Below are 14,853 nucleotides of genomic sequence, written 5' to 3' on the forward strand. Positions count from 1 at the left end.
AATCAAAGGAGTCCAGTGAGTGGCTTCAGGCAGCTAGCAAGTTAGCAGAAAGGCCTTGGAGGGACGTTGCGACGGACCAAAGTCTGTTGTGGCCCCCTCGTGCTATTACGTCGGCAGACAGAACAGCATGGCTCCGTGTGGTAAACCAGGCCAATTGGCAAAATAGTTATGGTGGTCAAAGAATTTGTCTGATGGGCCTCTTAAGTTAACAGTCCGATTGTCTTGCAGAAAAATAAAACCCTAACCCCGGGTTAGGTTTTCAGAAGACTGACGTGGTTTTCCTCTCACTTTTTACCCGGGCTTTGCTCATTTCATATTTCCTAACAAACTCCACAGTCCTTGCCGGTGACAAGCATACGGGTAACAGGATGTTGCCACCACAATATGTAACGCCCTGGCCATAGATAGGTGTTTTTGTTCTTTATTTTGGTTAGGCAAGGGTGTTACATTGGGTGGGCGTTCTATGTTCCTTTTTCTATGTTTTTGTATTTCTTTGTTTTGGGCCGTGTGTGGCTCCCAATCAGGCACAGCTGAAGCTCGTTGTTGCTGATGAACACATCCTCCACTGCACCTTGGTCTCTCTCTCACGACAGCCCTTACACAATACTTGAAAGTACAAAGGAATCAACAACATTGCATTCACCCCATATTACTGGCCTGTATGACAAAGTGTTTAAAAAACCCACTCTAAATCATCCATTATGTTTGCAACAATGCTATTAAGTAATATTGCAAGGCAATATGGCAAATAAATTAACTTTTTGGCCTAAATTAAAAACTACAGGTTCGGGTCAAATCCAACACAATACAGAGTGAAACCGACAGGGACTTATGTGTAAGTTATACAAAGATACAAGCGTCCTTCCTAACTCAGTTGCCAGAGAGGAAGGAAACTGCTCAGGGATTTAATTAAAACAGTTACGGAGTTAATGGCTGTGACAGGAGAAAACTGAGGATGGATCAACAACATCGTAGTTTCTCCACAATACTAACCTAATTGACAGAGTGAGAAGAAGGAAGCCTGTACAGAATAAAAATATTCCAAAACATGCATTCTGTTTACAACAAGGCACTAAAATAATACTGCAAAAAATGTGGCAAAGCAATTCACTTTTTGTCCTGAATATAAAGTGTTATGTTTGTGGCAAATCCAAAACAACACATTAATGCGTACCGCTCTTCATATTTTCAAGCATAGTGGTGGCTGCATCATGTTATGGGTATGCTTGTAGTCATTAAGAACAGGTGAGTTGAAATGAAATGGAGCTAAGCACAGGCAAAATCCTGGAGGAAACCTGATTCAGTCTTCTTTCCACCAGACACTGGGAGATTGATTCACCTTTCAGCAGGACAATAAGCTAAAACACAAGGCCAAATCTACACTGGAGTTGCTTACCAAGAAGACAGTGAATGTTCCTAAGTGGCCGAGTTACAGTTTTGACTTAAATCTGCTTGAATTGTCAAGACCTGAAAATGGTTGTCTAGCCATGCTCAACAACCAATTTGAAAAAGTTTAAAGAAGTTTGAAAAGAATAATGGGCAAATGTTGCACAATTCAGGTGTGGAAAGCTCTTAGAGACTTATAGAAAGACTCACAGCTATAATCGCTGCCAAAGGGGATTCTAACATGTATTGACTCAGGGGATTGAATACTTACACTAATAGATATATTAGTGTTTTATTTTTCATATTTAAATTCTTTACAAATGTTAGAATTACACTTTGTCATTACAGAGTATTTTGTGTAGATTGTTGACAAAAAAATGACAATTAAGTCTATTTGAATCCCACTTTGTAACACAACACAATTTGGAAAAAATCAATGGGTGTGAATACTTTCTGAAGGCACTGTATATATATATTTTTGATTTCACCTTTATTTAACCAGGTAGGCCAGTTGAGAACACGTTTTCATTTACAACTGCGACCTGGCCAAGATAAAGCAAAGCAGTGTGACACAAACAACAACACAGAGTTACACATGGAATAAACAAACGTACAGTCAGTAACACAATAGAAAAGTCTATATACAGTGTGTTGCAAATGAAGTAAGATTAGGGAGGTAAGGCAATAAATAGGCCATAGTGGTGAAATAAATGACAATTTAGCAATTAAACACTGGAGTGATAGATGTGCAGAAGAGGAATGTGCAAGTAAAGATACTGGGTTGCAAAGGAGAAAAAAAATTATAATGACAATATGGGGATGAGGTAGTTGGGTGGGCTATTTACAGATGGGCTATGTACAGGTGCAATGATCTGTAAGCTGTTCTGACAGCTGATGCTTAAAGTTAGAGAGGAAGATATGAGTCTCCAGCTTCAGCGATTTTTGCAGTTCATTCCAGTCATTGGCAGCAGAGAACTGGAAGGAAAGGCGGCCAAAGAGGAATTGGCTTTGGGGGTGACCAGTGAAATATACCTGCTTGAGCGCGTGTTACATCCACACTTTGAGGTTGGAATTATATTGTGAAATTGTGAAAATTATAATTCTGTTTGAGTGTAAGATCTGTTTAAAAGACAACATGAAATTTCAGTCTGTGTAAGTGGGATGGAGTTTTGTCCTGCCTGGTGACATCATTAGTTAATAGACTGGGGGGCGGGGAGGTACTCAGTGCATTTACCTACTTTCTGTGGTGAATAACACCCTCGTGTTGTGGGTATAGTTCCTCTCTCGTTCTGAAATCTCACCAGTCTCTGTGTAGCAGAGGGATTTCCCCTACATTACACATTATTTACATATTATGTATTCTCTTTTAAAACCAGAACCCCATAACTGCCCAGTCAATCTCAGTCACTGAAACTGGAAAGTAAACCATTTCAGCATCTATTTCAGATCTTATTCTTGATTGTCTTATACTGTATTGCTATGTCAGAAGGACAGTGTGGACTGGGATACTACTATGATGGGCTAGTCGAGGAGTGTAAACAATGCTATTTACGATGCAATTCACCACCCAGGGTTTGCACAACATACTGTACTCAATGTAAGTACAATACTGTTTTAACATTTCTAACTTTTGATCATTTGAGTTCTGAAATTATTATGCAGCTGTATATGAATAAACATGATTATATTTGTTATTGTTATAGAATATGTTTGAGCATTGTTATAAATATTGCCATCTGAATTGTTATGTGAGACATTGTATTGTTAGTCCTTATACTCAAGCGAAGGAGGCATAGACAAATGAAGCTGGCCCAGTGAATCTGTAGGATAAGTATGAGCATTATGGACATATGTTTTTCTGTTAACCTGTCCAGCATCAGAGAGCAAAGCCCCTGAGCCGTTCAACATTCATCTGACCCTGGTCTGGCTGTTTGTGTTCCTGTGTGCTTTTACTACTCTCCTGCTGCTGCTGCAGGTACTGAGGAAGAAGACATGCAGACGTTTCCCAAGGAACAAATGTAAGATAAAACACAAGGAAGCATAGGGAGGTGATATGTGGTTATATAGTGATGGTCTGTTATCAGCAGACAGGTTACAGTATCTGCCTGTCAGTCATAATATTACCTTTCATATGATGGGAAATTATTATACAGTGATTCGCTGTTAGTAGCAGACACACAGGTTACACCTATCTGTCACAATATGTGACAATGCTTCCACATCTGATTGGTGATTGATTCACTCATTTGTGATGAATGGAAATTCCCCTCCATTAATGATAAGTCAAATGTAAAAACTCTGTGAAGAACTACAATGAATGAATCGAATGCATATCCTTGTGACTATACCCAATACATTGCCTAACCCTATATCTCTATCATACAGTATGTAACTCACGGCAATGTTATCTCCCAGTATCACAACTACAGGAAGCAGAGTGTCCTGGGACTGAGAGGGTCTCTTATGATGTCCCTGAGCAGACAGTGGTTATCATGGGACAGGACAGCTTGACGAGTGGAGCTGGAGCCATGGTTCTCCAGGAGGGAACAAACAGCCAGACTCCCGACTGCAACGCCAACCTGCCTGTCCCTTCCACAGAGGAGGGCACCACCATACTGGTCACAACCAAGACAGTACAGATCTTTAACCACACAGATGAAATTACAGAGGGAAAGACATTGGGGTTGTGGAGGTCTGGCTTTGTAGCTTGATGTCTCTAGTCTACCCTCCCTCCCTCCCTCCCTCCCTCCCTCCCGCCCGCCCGCCCGCCCGCCCGCCCACACACACACACACACACACACACACACACACACACACACTGCTTGCCATAGAAAGCGAAAACTATCAATGAATGTGTTTGAAAAGAAGTGAATGTTTAACAGAGGTTATATTAACGAACTACAGATCCCACACCACCCCTACCCTATCATATGACAACGGTGTGTCTGGTCATGTGACCTGCAGTGCCGACGATGTTTCGCTTTGCAGGCAGTGGCACAATAAATGTATTTTATTACAACTTATAGATTAACCAGAGCTACGACAGTCCAGTCACTGAAACTACAAGTGCGTCTGGGTTTGTAAGTCAAACATTTGATCTACAAATGTGACTCGGTTTAACTCTTATAGCGATAGGGATAAACGGCTACTCGCAGGCCTCTGTAGTTCCAGCCGACATGCGCAACAGTGGGCTACGGACCCCGGTTGGGTTGATGGGAAGAAGGGAGGGCAAAATCATGGAAGTAGTGCTCTCTGCCTCCCAGGGTTTGGTTCGTACAGAATAGCAATAGAATTCTGGATTTCCACCATGTCGAACCGAAGAGCTATGAACTAGTTTACATGTGGTGTGTCAACAACAACACTAACGACTCGGGCTGACAGAATGAACGGTGAGTTGTAGCTAAAAAAAAAATCACTTTTTGTTCTACCATCACCAATTGAAATGGCTTTGGTTTATTACAGGAATTTTGTATGTTTTGTGCCCATATAGGCCTATTAAAACAATGAGGTTTAGATTGGATGACAACGCATCATTCTCTTAATGAGTTTAGGCAGGCGTAAAGGATAGATAATGACTCTTCCCGCGGGTATCTTGAATCTCCTCATGCAAATCGAATTATGGCTTGACTGCATGACATCATAGAAATCATGAATAAATCAATTGTTGATACATCAAAGAGAAACCCCTCTAACCATATTAGACCTATTTTGTTATTGCTCCTGAGTCCTGACCAACCTCATCTAGCCCATTACTTTCTCCAAGGTAGTACTTTCTTAGCAAACTGCATGTATTTGTTGGTGTATACTTATTACAACAACCGTTTCTTGTTATTACAGTATCTCCAAAATGTGTTATGTCACTTTCCTACTGTAGAATAAAGATATATTTGACCAAATCATATTCTTCTTTGTGGAACACATTAATGTATACATTTCTGATAAGCTTGGTGAAATAGTTGTACAGCTCTGTGATTTAGCCAGAGATTACTTGTCCATTATGCAGGCTAGTCACGTTTAGGCCAGAAATCTGAGATGAGACTACCAAACTGACAGACGGTCATGTTTGTATGATCGCCCTCCTTCTCCTTTCCAGGCCCTCAGCAGAATGACGCAAAGAGACAACACCTGCTAGAGAGGCTGCTGGACGCTGTCAAACAGGTGAATGGTAATCTCGGAAGTCTTGCATAATTGGTCAGCTGCTCGATTCAGTTCTGGGTCCATACATGTTAAGAGAAGAGATTTAACGAGGAGTGGAACCGGAACGAGGAGCTTCACTCTCTCTCTGCAAGTTACCGGCCAAATGTCCCCTCCCTTTCCGAAATTCGAAAGATGTTAACGCCTGCAAAATCGTGATTTGTCCAAATAACCAGGGATGGAAAAACCCAAACATTGGAACTACTACAGCTTGTTATCCCACGCATCCCATTCCTTCCACACAGATTCTATGGTTACGCTACCAGTTATGTTTACGTAGATCTGTCCACGAGAGATTAGGTGAGGGGTCACAACAATCATAACACAACAATCATCAGCAACATTTATACCTGCACTGTACGTGTCATAACAGGTTATGTTAGCTGCACTGTACGTGTCATAACAGGTTATGTTAGCTGCACTGTACGTGTCATAACAGGTTATGTTAGCTGCACTGTACGTGTCAGGACCGGTTATGTTAGCTGCACTGTACGTGTCATAACAGGTTATGTTAGCTGCACTGTACGTGTCATAACAGGTTATGTTAGCTGCACTGTACGTGTCATAACAGGTTATGTTAGCTGCACTGTACGTGTCATAACAGGTTATGTTAGCTGCACTGTACGTGTCATAACAGGTTATGTTAGCTGCACTGTACGTGTCATAACCGGTTATGTTAGCTGCACTGTACGTGTCATAACCGGTTATGTTAGCTGCACTGTACGTGTCATAACAGGTTATGTTAGCTGCACTGTATGTGTCATAACAGGTTATGTTAGCTGCACTGTACGTGTCATAACAGGTTATGTTAGCTGCACTGTACGTGTCAGGACCGGTTATGTTAGCTGCACTGTACGTGTCATAACAGGTTATGTTAGCTGCACTGTACGTGTCATAACAGGTTATGTTAGCTGCACTGTACGTGTCATAACAGGTTATGTTAGCTGCACTGTACGTGTCAGGACCGGTTATGTTAGCTGCACTGTACGTGTCATAACAGGTTATGTTAGCTGCACTGTACGTGTCATAACAGGTTATGTTAGCTGCACTGTACGTGAAAGGACAGGTTATGTTAGCTGCCCTGTACATGAAAGGACAGGTTATGTTAGCTGCACTGTACGTGTCATAACAGGTTATGTTAGCTGCACTGTGCGTGTCATAACAGGTTATGTTAGCTGCACTGTACGTGAAAGGACAGGTTGTGTTAGCTGCCCTGTACATGAAATGACAGGTTATGTTATCTGCCCTGTACGTGAAAGGACAGGTTATGTTAGCTGCCCTGTACGTGAAAGGACAGGTTATGTTAGCTGCCCTGTACGTGAAAGGACAGGTTATGTTAGCTGCCCTGTACGTGAAAGGACAGGTTATGTTAGCTGCCCTGTACGTGAAAGGACAGGTTATGTTAGCTGCCCTGTACGTGAAAGGACAGGTTATGTTAGCCGTCCTATTGCCCTCCTCTACTATGGATAATCTCCACTGAAGAGGAGTGCGTTACAGCTATGTTAAAATTAGTCATGTAATCATAAACTCATAATGATGTGCTTTTACAGTGTAATTACAGTGAACTTATCTACTCTCTACTGTTTATAAGGCATAATACTGTGCACATTGTGTTGTTTCTCAACCTGGTTTGATGTTGTGGACTTTAGCTGGCAGGCTACCATTGAGGAAGTAAAAGTGTTGCATCATAGTTATTTTGCTAGCCATGTCATCTTCATTCTTCATGTCTGTTCAGTGCCAAATCCGCTTTGGAGGAAGAAAGGAGATCGCCTCAGATTTAGACAGCAGGTACCAATGTGCTTTGTTATTTTAAAACTGATATGATTTACTGATGTTTTGTGTGTGTATGTGTAATGCGTGTTATGTATAATGTGTGTGTGCATGTGTGTGATGTATTGTAACGCTTGTGTTTGTATCTCCCCTGTAGGGTGATCTGTTTGTGTGCCCAGTTTGAGGCTGTCCTCCAGCATGGCCTGAGGAAGAGTAAAGGACTGGCTCTCACTGCTGCTGCCATCAAGCAGGCCGCAGGATTCACCAGCAAGACTGAAGCAGGTACAGTCACATGACCTGGAAACAGATTACAGTGATATGAAGTATAAAAAATACGTTTTTCCAGGAAGTACTGGTAACCTTTATCTGCACTGGGGGCCCTTGAAGATTTTGGTCAGATGAGAGGTATATGACTGAGTCAGACTATAAGAACTAACACAGCTAAAAAAACACTGAATCTGCGAATAATGTGTTCATCACTGGTTAGAGTACAATTTGTAGAAGACATCTAGCTACATTTTGAAGTGTTGAATTTTGATTCAAGTGGATCGCAAACCCGGTAAGTGTAAAGCAGCACTTTTTATGTTAATCACTTCCATCGATATCACGCTGAAATCAATAGAACGGGGGCAAACATTTGCGGTGTAGGGCTGTTTAAACGAACACTATTCAAAGGCCACATGGAATAACCTATACATGGTTGGTCAGATGAGAACTTGTAGAAGGCTTATATCTATATTTTGGGATGGCGGGAGGCTGCCATCATGGAAAAGGGAACAAACCACTTTTTCTGTTAGGTAACGTCAACAAATCACGACCCGCCATAGGATAGAAACAGTGACAACGGTTGGCTGCTATTTAAGTGGTAATTTGACTGTAAAATCAGTGTATTGGTGTGTGGCCAGCAACTTTTATAGTGATACCACCCCAAACTATCTGTGCATTTGAGAAATAAATGTATAGCTGCGTTCTAAGTCCTGCGACCCCCAGTGAGTATGACAAAAAGGAACCGTACAAAACCGTAGATAATGATCTGTTTTAAGCAATTGATCTTGTGTTGACTATAAACTTTTTCTAAAGGATGTGTAATTCCCCCCAATTCCATGTGGCAAAATGTCAGCTTGTGTGATGTAGTAATGCATACTGTCCAGATCATGGAAAGTAACATAATATACATTCATTCGATATGGCAAAATAATTCAATATCTTAGTTTAGGATGATAGTAAATCTAGCAAACACTCAGATTTTTTTCACTATTCACATATATTTCTCACTAGTTAAACCATTTTAGAGATGTAAAAAATGCTCTAATTTAACCGGGGACTCTAGAAAGAGCTCCCCATAGTGATTGTGCAGCAGCCCATTCATTCGACTTCCCTAGTAACAGCCTAATATTAGTAGAGTTCTAATGCTACTTGCACTCAAACCGTGAAAAGGAATAACCAAAGGAGGCCAAGATGCTAAAATAATATACTTAATTGAATCGATGCTCGAAAGAGTAGAAAAGGTACAAGTGCAAGGTGCTATAAAAACAAGAAAAGAAACATACCTAATATTAGCCTGGGAAACTGGAGACCTGAGAATACTTTACTCACCTGAGTAGGAGAGAACGGCTGTGATGAGTGTCTACTCTCCATGCAGGAAACAGATGCTGTAGGACGACTGATAGAGAAACCAGGTGCAGATACTGGCTGTGAAACCAGAGGGTTATGCAACAGATTTAGTCAAAAACGACAAGCAAGAAAATTCTCTCTCTTTCTCTCTGAGGGCAGCCCAGCACCTGTTGTGGTTTCTTAAAAGAAGCAGTGGTAAAATTCAAACCGACAATCCTGGCTGAACACGTTTTAAAAGAGGTGTCAGTGGACCAGATGTTGTTGTTGTTAGGGCTGTCAAACGATTCAAACATTTCATTAAGTTAATTGCAGGGTTTGCTGTGATTAATCACGATTAATCGCAAATTCTGAATTTGCTCAAAGTAAACTGTAATTTAAGATGTTTCATACAAAGAACATCTTGAATTTGTCTAAAGCAACGCTTAGCAACATTTGTTAAATTGAGAAGGCACACTTTAACCTCAATGTCAACTTGTTTTTACTTTGCGTTGTTGTTTTTAGACAGATTATGTATTTAGGAAATTACAAAACTTCAAGTTTGTAGATCATTTTTTTACTTCATTGGGCCTCTCCATTAGCCCTTCCTGTCCCAGTTAACAAAGCCTTGGCGATGATGGAGAGAGAACTCTGGGACACAGCTACCATAATGAGTGTTTAATAAGTCCAGTGCTACAGAGGGAAATAGGCTGTTGTATAACACATTGTTCTAAGGCCATATGGTAATGCTATGCTAAAGAGAGACCTCCATAGCAGTTATTCACACTAATTATCAAGAACTTGAAAACTTACAGCGAACAGACTTTCAAACTGTCTTGCAAGTTGGGTGTTATATAAAGAGTGAAAACTCTGTTGGCCAATAGGTGATGTGTTGGGTGACTCTATCCTCTGGGGAGATGTTGAGGTCTTGATGACAAACTGAGGAAAAGGAGGAAGGTGTGAACATGGCTAATTAGTCAGTGGATGAATATGATGGTTTAGAACTGTGATTACTTAGATGATCTTTAAGCTTTTACTGGCTGCTCTCTGACCTTTTGATCTCTGACCTTTGACATGGCCATTCAGAAGCTTCAGTTGGTAAGAAATGGCTTTAATTGTGCAGAAATGAGTTCAAATTCTAGCTGTGTTAGAGGATATCGATCTTGGGAGTAGCAAGCAGTGGACATTCACTTTCTTTTTAGTGCATCTCTCTCTCTCTTTCTCTTTCTCTCTCTCAGAGCTGACGTTCTGGCTCTATGTGAAGGAGCATCTGAACCGCCATGAGCTGCAGCGGTTCTACTCCCTGAGACACATCTTCTCTGAGCTGGGCCGCGGCCGCGCCTGGCTCCGCTGTGCCCTCAACGAACACTCACTAGAACGCTACCTACACACGCTGCTCGCAGACGGCATACGCCTCGGGTAAGAGTGCGTGTCTGTTTGTATGCATGTCTGTATTTATCTCAGGTCAGTGTGTGTGTGTGTGGAGTCTGGACCTTTCTTGCCACTATATCTTATTTCTTTGTGTTTTCTAGTACATTCTATGAAGACTGGGCGTTTATTCTGGACGAGGAGCGAGCCAGCATGCTGCCCACCATGGCTGCAGGTGAGACCATGACTCGGATTCCTGTGGTGAAACACATTCATGTCTCTACCATTCAGAGAGCTACTTTACAGTAAGCCATGAGTCACAGTTGAGTCACTTATTCCCTGTGTGATATGCAGTCAGTGGTGTAGTGGAGGGTGAACGCGCGTAAACACTGTTTACTCAGCTTTTCTATTTAGCGTAAGCATTTACCCACCAATACGGGAAGATGCATTGAAAGTATAGGGAGTGTTATACTTAGTGTTATACTTATATACTTATGTTATACTTATCACCGCTACCTGCAATCTGAGTTTACCCACCTACTGTGTCTAGTGCAGTGCTGATGGATTTGGATTTATGTAGCACTTTTCCAATTCTCAGGGAGTTATACATTGTTAGTTGGGGGGAACCAACTCACCTTATCCACTACCATTAGTGCTGTGTGAACGACTAGTAACCAGACCCTCTCCTCTCTCTCCACCCTTCACACAGGACTAAACTCCATCCTGTTTGCCATCAACATCGACAACACAGACCTGAACGGTGTAACCCGGGCGGGCGGCTCCTCCTCCTCCGTGAGCCACCTCCTGAAGGAGTCCACCCAGGGCATAGGGAGCCTATGGAAGGAGTCCACCCAGGGGGTGAGCACTCTACTCCGAGAGATCAGCACTGCCACCGCTGTGGTGCCAGGCTTCACCCCTACACACTGCCCCGACGGATCCTCAGACCCACTGCCTGTCCTGCCACGCAGCGTCTCCGCAGGTAGGGAGGAGAAATTACAAGGAACTCAGACACTGAGGGGGACAGTGCATATAAACAATTATTTATATTCCGTTCTATTCATATTATTACTCAGGGAAGGAATAATACGGCAACAAACATGGAGATGAAACTGACTACATGTTTTCTCTCCTCTCCAGACTCTGGCCTGAGGAAGGAGCGACGGAGGAAAAAGAAAATCACCAACATCATCTCCTTCGCCGACCTGGATGGGGGAGCGGAGGATGAGGAAGAGGTGGGGGGGGGGACTGTCACTCCCTGGAAGAGCACCACTGCTCCTCAGGTCAGTCTGGAGGAGGGTATTTACCCACTGGAGTCCTCCTTCTCCCTCTCGCCTCTCCAGAACGGGCTGCCCGATCCTGGGATAGTCAGCTGGGCCGGGTCGCCTCCTTTCTCCAGAGCTCTGCCTGACACCAAGATTATTGATAATGATGATGAGGAGGAAGAGGTATACAAGAGTAGGCCACAGCCACAGAGCCCCTTTCATGACACGGCCAGCGCTGACCAGTGAGTAACCATGGAGACTAAGGATTATACATCATCTAGCACTTTCTTAACTATACAATAAGCAGGGACAGAAACTCCTAATCAAGGATTGATATGAACAGGTGTACTTTTCTGTGTTGTAACATGTTTGTCTGTTACAGAGTGCCAACGTGGAGCGCCCTGCAGGCCAGAACTGATAATGACAGTTCAGACATCCTCATTCCTGTGGCCTCCAGCCACTCCTACGCTCAGCCAGGTGAGGCTCCTCTCCTCTACAGCAGTGTTTCTCAACCCAGTCCTCTGAGCCCAACAGTCATTTCTTACACAACCACAGAATTTTGGTTATAATGTGTTGGTTCATATGTGTTCATTTTTGGGGATAGTTTCTATAGCAACAGCAGACTGGTGTTAAAAGAGAATAGTGGGCGAGGTTGCTTAGTGATAAAGCTCATGAGAAAACAGAGAAGTGTAAATTTACTAAGCTTTTGTAGAATATGGAAAGCATTAAACCCAGACAGATACGTCAGCATTTAGGTACTTTCTCTCTCTCATTGTTTTTCACTTTCATTTTGTTTCAGTCGGCTCAGTGAAAGATACGGTTGCATTTCCTGTACAGACAGATTCAACGGGTCCAGTCGGCGACTACGAGACGACCAGATCCCAGCTACAGTTCAAGTAAGTTGTCAGTCCATTTTACATAAGCATCATCTTAACAAGGGTGGGAGGAAAACTGCACTCAGATCAATCATATTGAGTTCAAAGCTCATCAATAAGCTAAGGACCCTGGGACTAAACACCTCCCTCTGCAACTGGATCCTGGACTTCCTGATGGGCCGCCTCCAGGTGGTAAGGGTAGGTAACAACTCATCCACCACGCTGATCCTCAACACAGGGTCCCCTCCTGTACTCTTTGTTCACTCATGACTGCACGACCAGGCACGACTCCAACACCATCATTAAGTTTGCCGATGACACAACAGTGGTAGGCCTGATCACCGACAACGACGAGACAGCCTATAGAGAGGAGGTCAGAGACCTGGCCGTCTGGTGCAAGGACAAGAACCTCTCCCTCAACGTGATCAAGACAAAGGAGATGATTGTGGACTACAGGAAAAGGAGGCCTGAGCACGCCCCCATTCTCATCGACCGGGCTGTAGTGGAGCAGGTTGAGAGATTCAAGTTCCTTGGCATCCACATCACCAACAAACTAACATGGTCCAAGCACACCAAGACAGTCATGAAGAGGGCACGACAAAACCTATTCCCCTCAGGAGACTGAAAAGATTTGTCATGGGTTCTCAGATCCTCAAAAGGTTTTACAGCTGCACCATCGAGAGCTTCCTGATGGGTTGCATCATTGCCTGGTATGGCAACTGCTCAGCCTCCGACCGCAAGGCACTACAGAGGGTAGTGCGTACGGCCCAGTACATCCCCGGGGCCAAGCCGCCTGACATCCAGGACCTCTATACCAGGCAGTGTCAGAGGAAGGCCCTAAAAATTGTCAAAGACTCCAGCCACCCTAGTCATAGACTGTTCTCTCTGCTACCGCACGGAGCGCCAAGTCTAGGTCCAAGAGGCTTCTAAACATATTCTACCCCCAAGCCATAAGACTCCTGAACATCTAGTCAAATGGCTACCCAGATTATTTGCATTGCCCCCATACTCCTCCCCCCTCTTCTACGCTGCTGCTACTCTCTGGTATTATCTATGCATAGTCTCTTTAATAACTCTACCTACATGTACATAGTACCTCAATTAACTCGACTAACCGGTGCCTCGCTATTGTCATTTTACTACTTCTCTTTAATTATTTGTTACTTTTATTTTTTGGGGGTCTTATAACTGCATTGTTGGTTAAGGGCTTGTAAGTAAGCATTTCACTGTAATACCTGTTGTATTTGGCGCATGTGACAAATAACATTTGATTTGAGTTATTGGATGGAGATATGTACGTAACCTCTCTCTCTCTGTGGTGCTACAGCTTGGAGCCCAGCCCGCCGGTCCAGAATGCACCTCTCTCCAGTGTACTGCACAGTGCCACCCCTGGTCTACCAGAGTCAATGACAGTGGGTGTGTGTGGTATACTGTACATGTGTTTGGTAATAAGAAGGGAATCCTGTATGATGATCATTTGGGCGGCAGGTAGCCTAGTGGTTAGTGTTGGACTAGTAACCGAAAGGTTGCAAGATCGAATCCCCAATCTGACAAGGTACAATTCTGTCGTTCTGCCCCTGAACAAGGCAGTTAACCCACTGTTCCTAGGCCGTCATTAAAAATAAGAATTTGTTTTAACTGACTTGTCTAGTTAAATAAAGGTAAAATAAAAAATCCGTTATTCAACCAGGTGATGGCACTGCTGAGTCAGTGTGCCTCTGTGTACTGTAATGGTAGCTAGCCTACAGTTTACTGTAACAAAGGATGATATGAGTGAAACAGAACGCAACACTCAGAAAAGCATGTCTTATTTGATAGGTTTCATTTCTGTAAACAACACACACCATTAATCGACATTTCGTCCGCTCTACTGTCTTTCAACACTTCCTGGAATGTAAAATGCCCTGATCCAGTCAACAGTTTACACACTGTCTCTGTTTTCGACTCCAGAACGTGATTTGCGTAATTTCCTAAAGTTTAGCAGAGGGTAGCCCGGCTGATGCTCATATTGATGCTGTTTCCTGTGTGTGGAACACACTAAGCCTGTAATGTGAGTTAGGGCAGGGGATCTGAGTGTGGCGGCACATCTAGACCCACAGGCACATCTATAGTCATGACTCACGTCTATAGTCGAACACTCACACGATTAGGAGCTCTCAAAAGAAGAGCTGTGTGTGTGTTTTTGTGTTTGTGTGTATAGATAGAGAACATTGTGTGCAGTAAAAAACACCATAATGGCGTCTGCCGTTTAACTGGATCTGTAATGGGAACCATTGTCCAAATCCATACACTGCCTGCATCACACACAAACCCACATACGCACAAGCACACACACACAGTTGTAGTGCAACAGAGGGGCGCCTCTCTATAAAGCTCCTTAATGGATTGCCGGTGCTGGCTTCCTGTGG

General features: G+C 43.2%; 2 protein-coding genes across 2 annotated transcripts in view; both read left to right on the forward strand.

Annotated features, from left to right (window-relative positions):
• The first annotated feature begins 2,805 nt into the window (after nucleotides 1–2,805).
• On the forward strand, nucleotides 2,806–4,097 carry LOC115200810 (tumor necrosis factor receptor superfamily member 17). Its single transcript, XM_029763938.1, has 3 exons — nucleotides 2,806–2,983; nucleotides 3,261–3,404; nucleotides 3,802–4,097. The coding sequence occupies exons 1-3, from the start codon at nucleotides 2,866–2,868 to the stop codon at nucleotides 4,095–4,097; spliced, it is 558 nt and encodes a 185-aa protein (XP_029619798.1). The 5' UTR covers nucleotides 2,806–2,865.
• A 99-nt stretch (nucleotides 4,098–4,196) lies between these two features.
• LOC115201343 (sorting nexin-29) overlaps nucleotides 4,197–14,853 on the forward strand; it is a 109,442-nt gene continuing 98,785 nt past the window's right edge. The window contains exons 1-11 of the mRNA XM_029764893.1: nucleotides 4,197–4,775; nucleotides 5,480–5,544; nucleotides 7,316–7,368; nucleotides 7,508–7,632; nucleotides 10,179–10,359; nucleotides 10,473–10,543; nucleotides 11,018–11,287; nucleotides 11,446–11,812; nucleotides 11,953–12,047; nucleotides 12,370–12,466; nucleotides 13,773–13,861. Of these exons, the coding sequence (XP_029620753.1) occupies nucleotides 4,769–4,775; nucleotides 5,480–5,544; nucleotides 7,316–7,368; nucleotides 7,508–7,632; nucleotides 10,179–10,359; nucleotides 10,473–10,543; nucleotides 11,018–11,287; nucleotides 11,446–11,812; nucleotides 11,953–12,047; nucleotides 12,370–12,466; nucleotides 13,773–13,861 (1,420 nt within the window). The 5' untranslated portion in view covers nucleotides 4,197–4,768. The remainder of the gene's footprint in view (nucleotides 4,776–5,479; nucleotides 5,545–7,315; nucleotides 7,369–7,507; nucleotides 7,633–10,178; nucleotides 10,360–10,472; nucleotides 10,544–11,017; nucleotides 11,288–11,445; nucleotides 11,813–11,952; nucleotides 12,048–12,369; nucleotides 12,467–13,772; nucleotides 13,862–14,853) is intronic.

Source organism: Salmo trutta, chromosome 10, assembly GCF_901001165.1.
Source record: "Salmo trutta chromosome 10, fSalTru1.1, whole genome shotgun sequence".
Lineage (NCBI taxonomy): Eukaryota > Metazoa > Chordata > Actinopteri > Salmoniformes > Salmonidae > Salmo > Salmo trutta.

What these genes read in the sequence shown, in the direction of transcription:
- LOC115200810 (XM_029763938.1), top strand. Translation starts at nt 2,866, where the DNA reads ATGTCAGAAGGACAGTGTGGACTGGGATACTACTATGATGGGCTAGTC. An exon ending in CACAACATACTGTACTCAAT is followed by an intron (nt 2,984 to 3,260) that starts GTAAGTACAATA and finishes TAACCTGTCCAG; the next exon opens with CATCAGAGAGCAAAGCCCCT. An exon ending in ACGTTTCCCAAGGAACAAAT is followed by an intron (nt 3,405 to 3,801) that starts GTAAGATAAAAC and finishes GTTATCTCCCAG; the next exon opens with TATCACAACTACAGGAAGCA.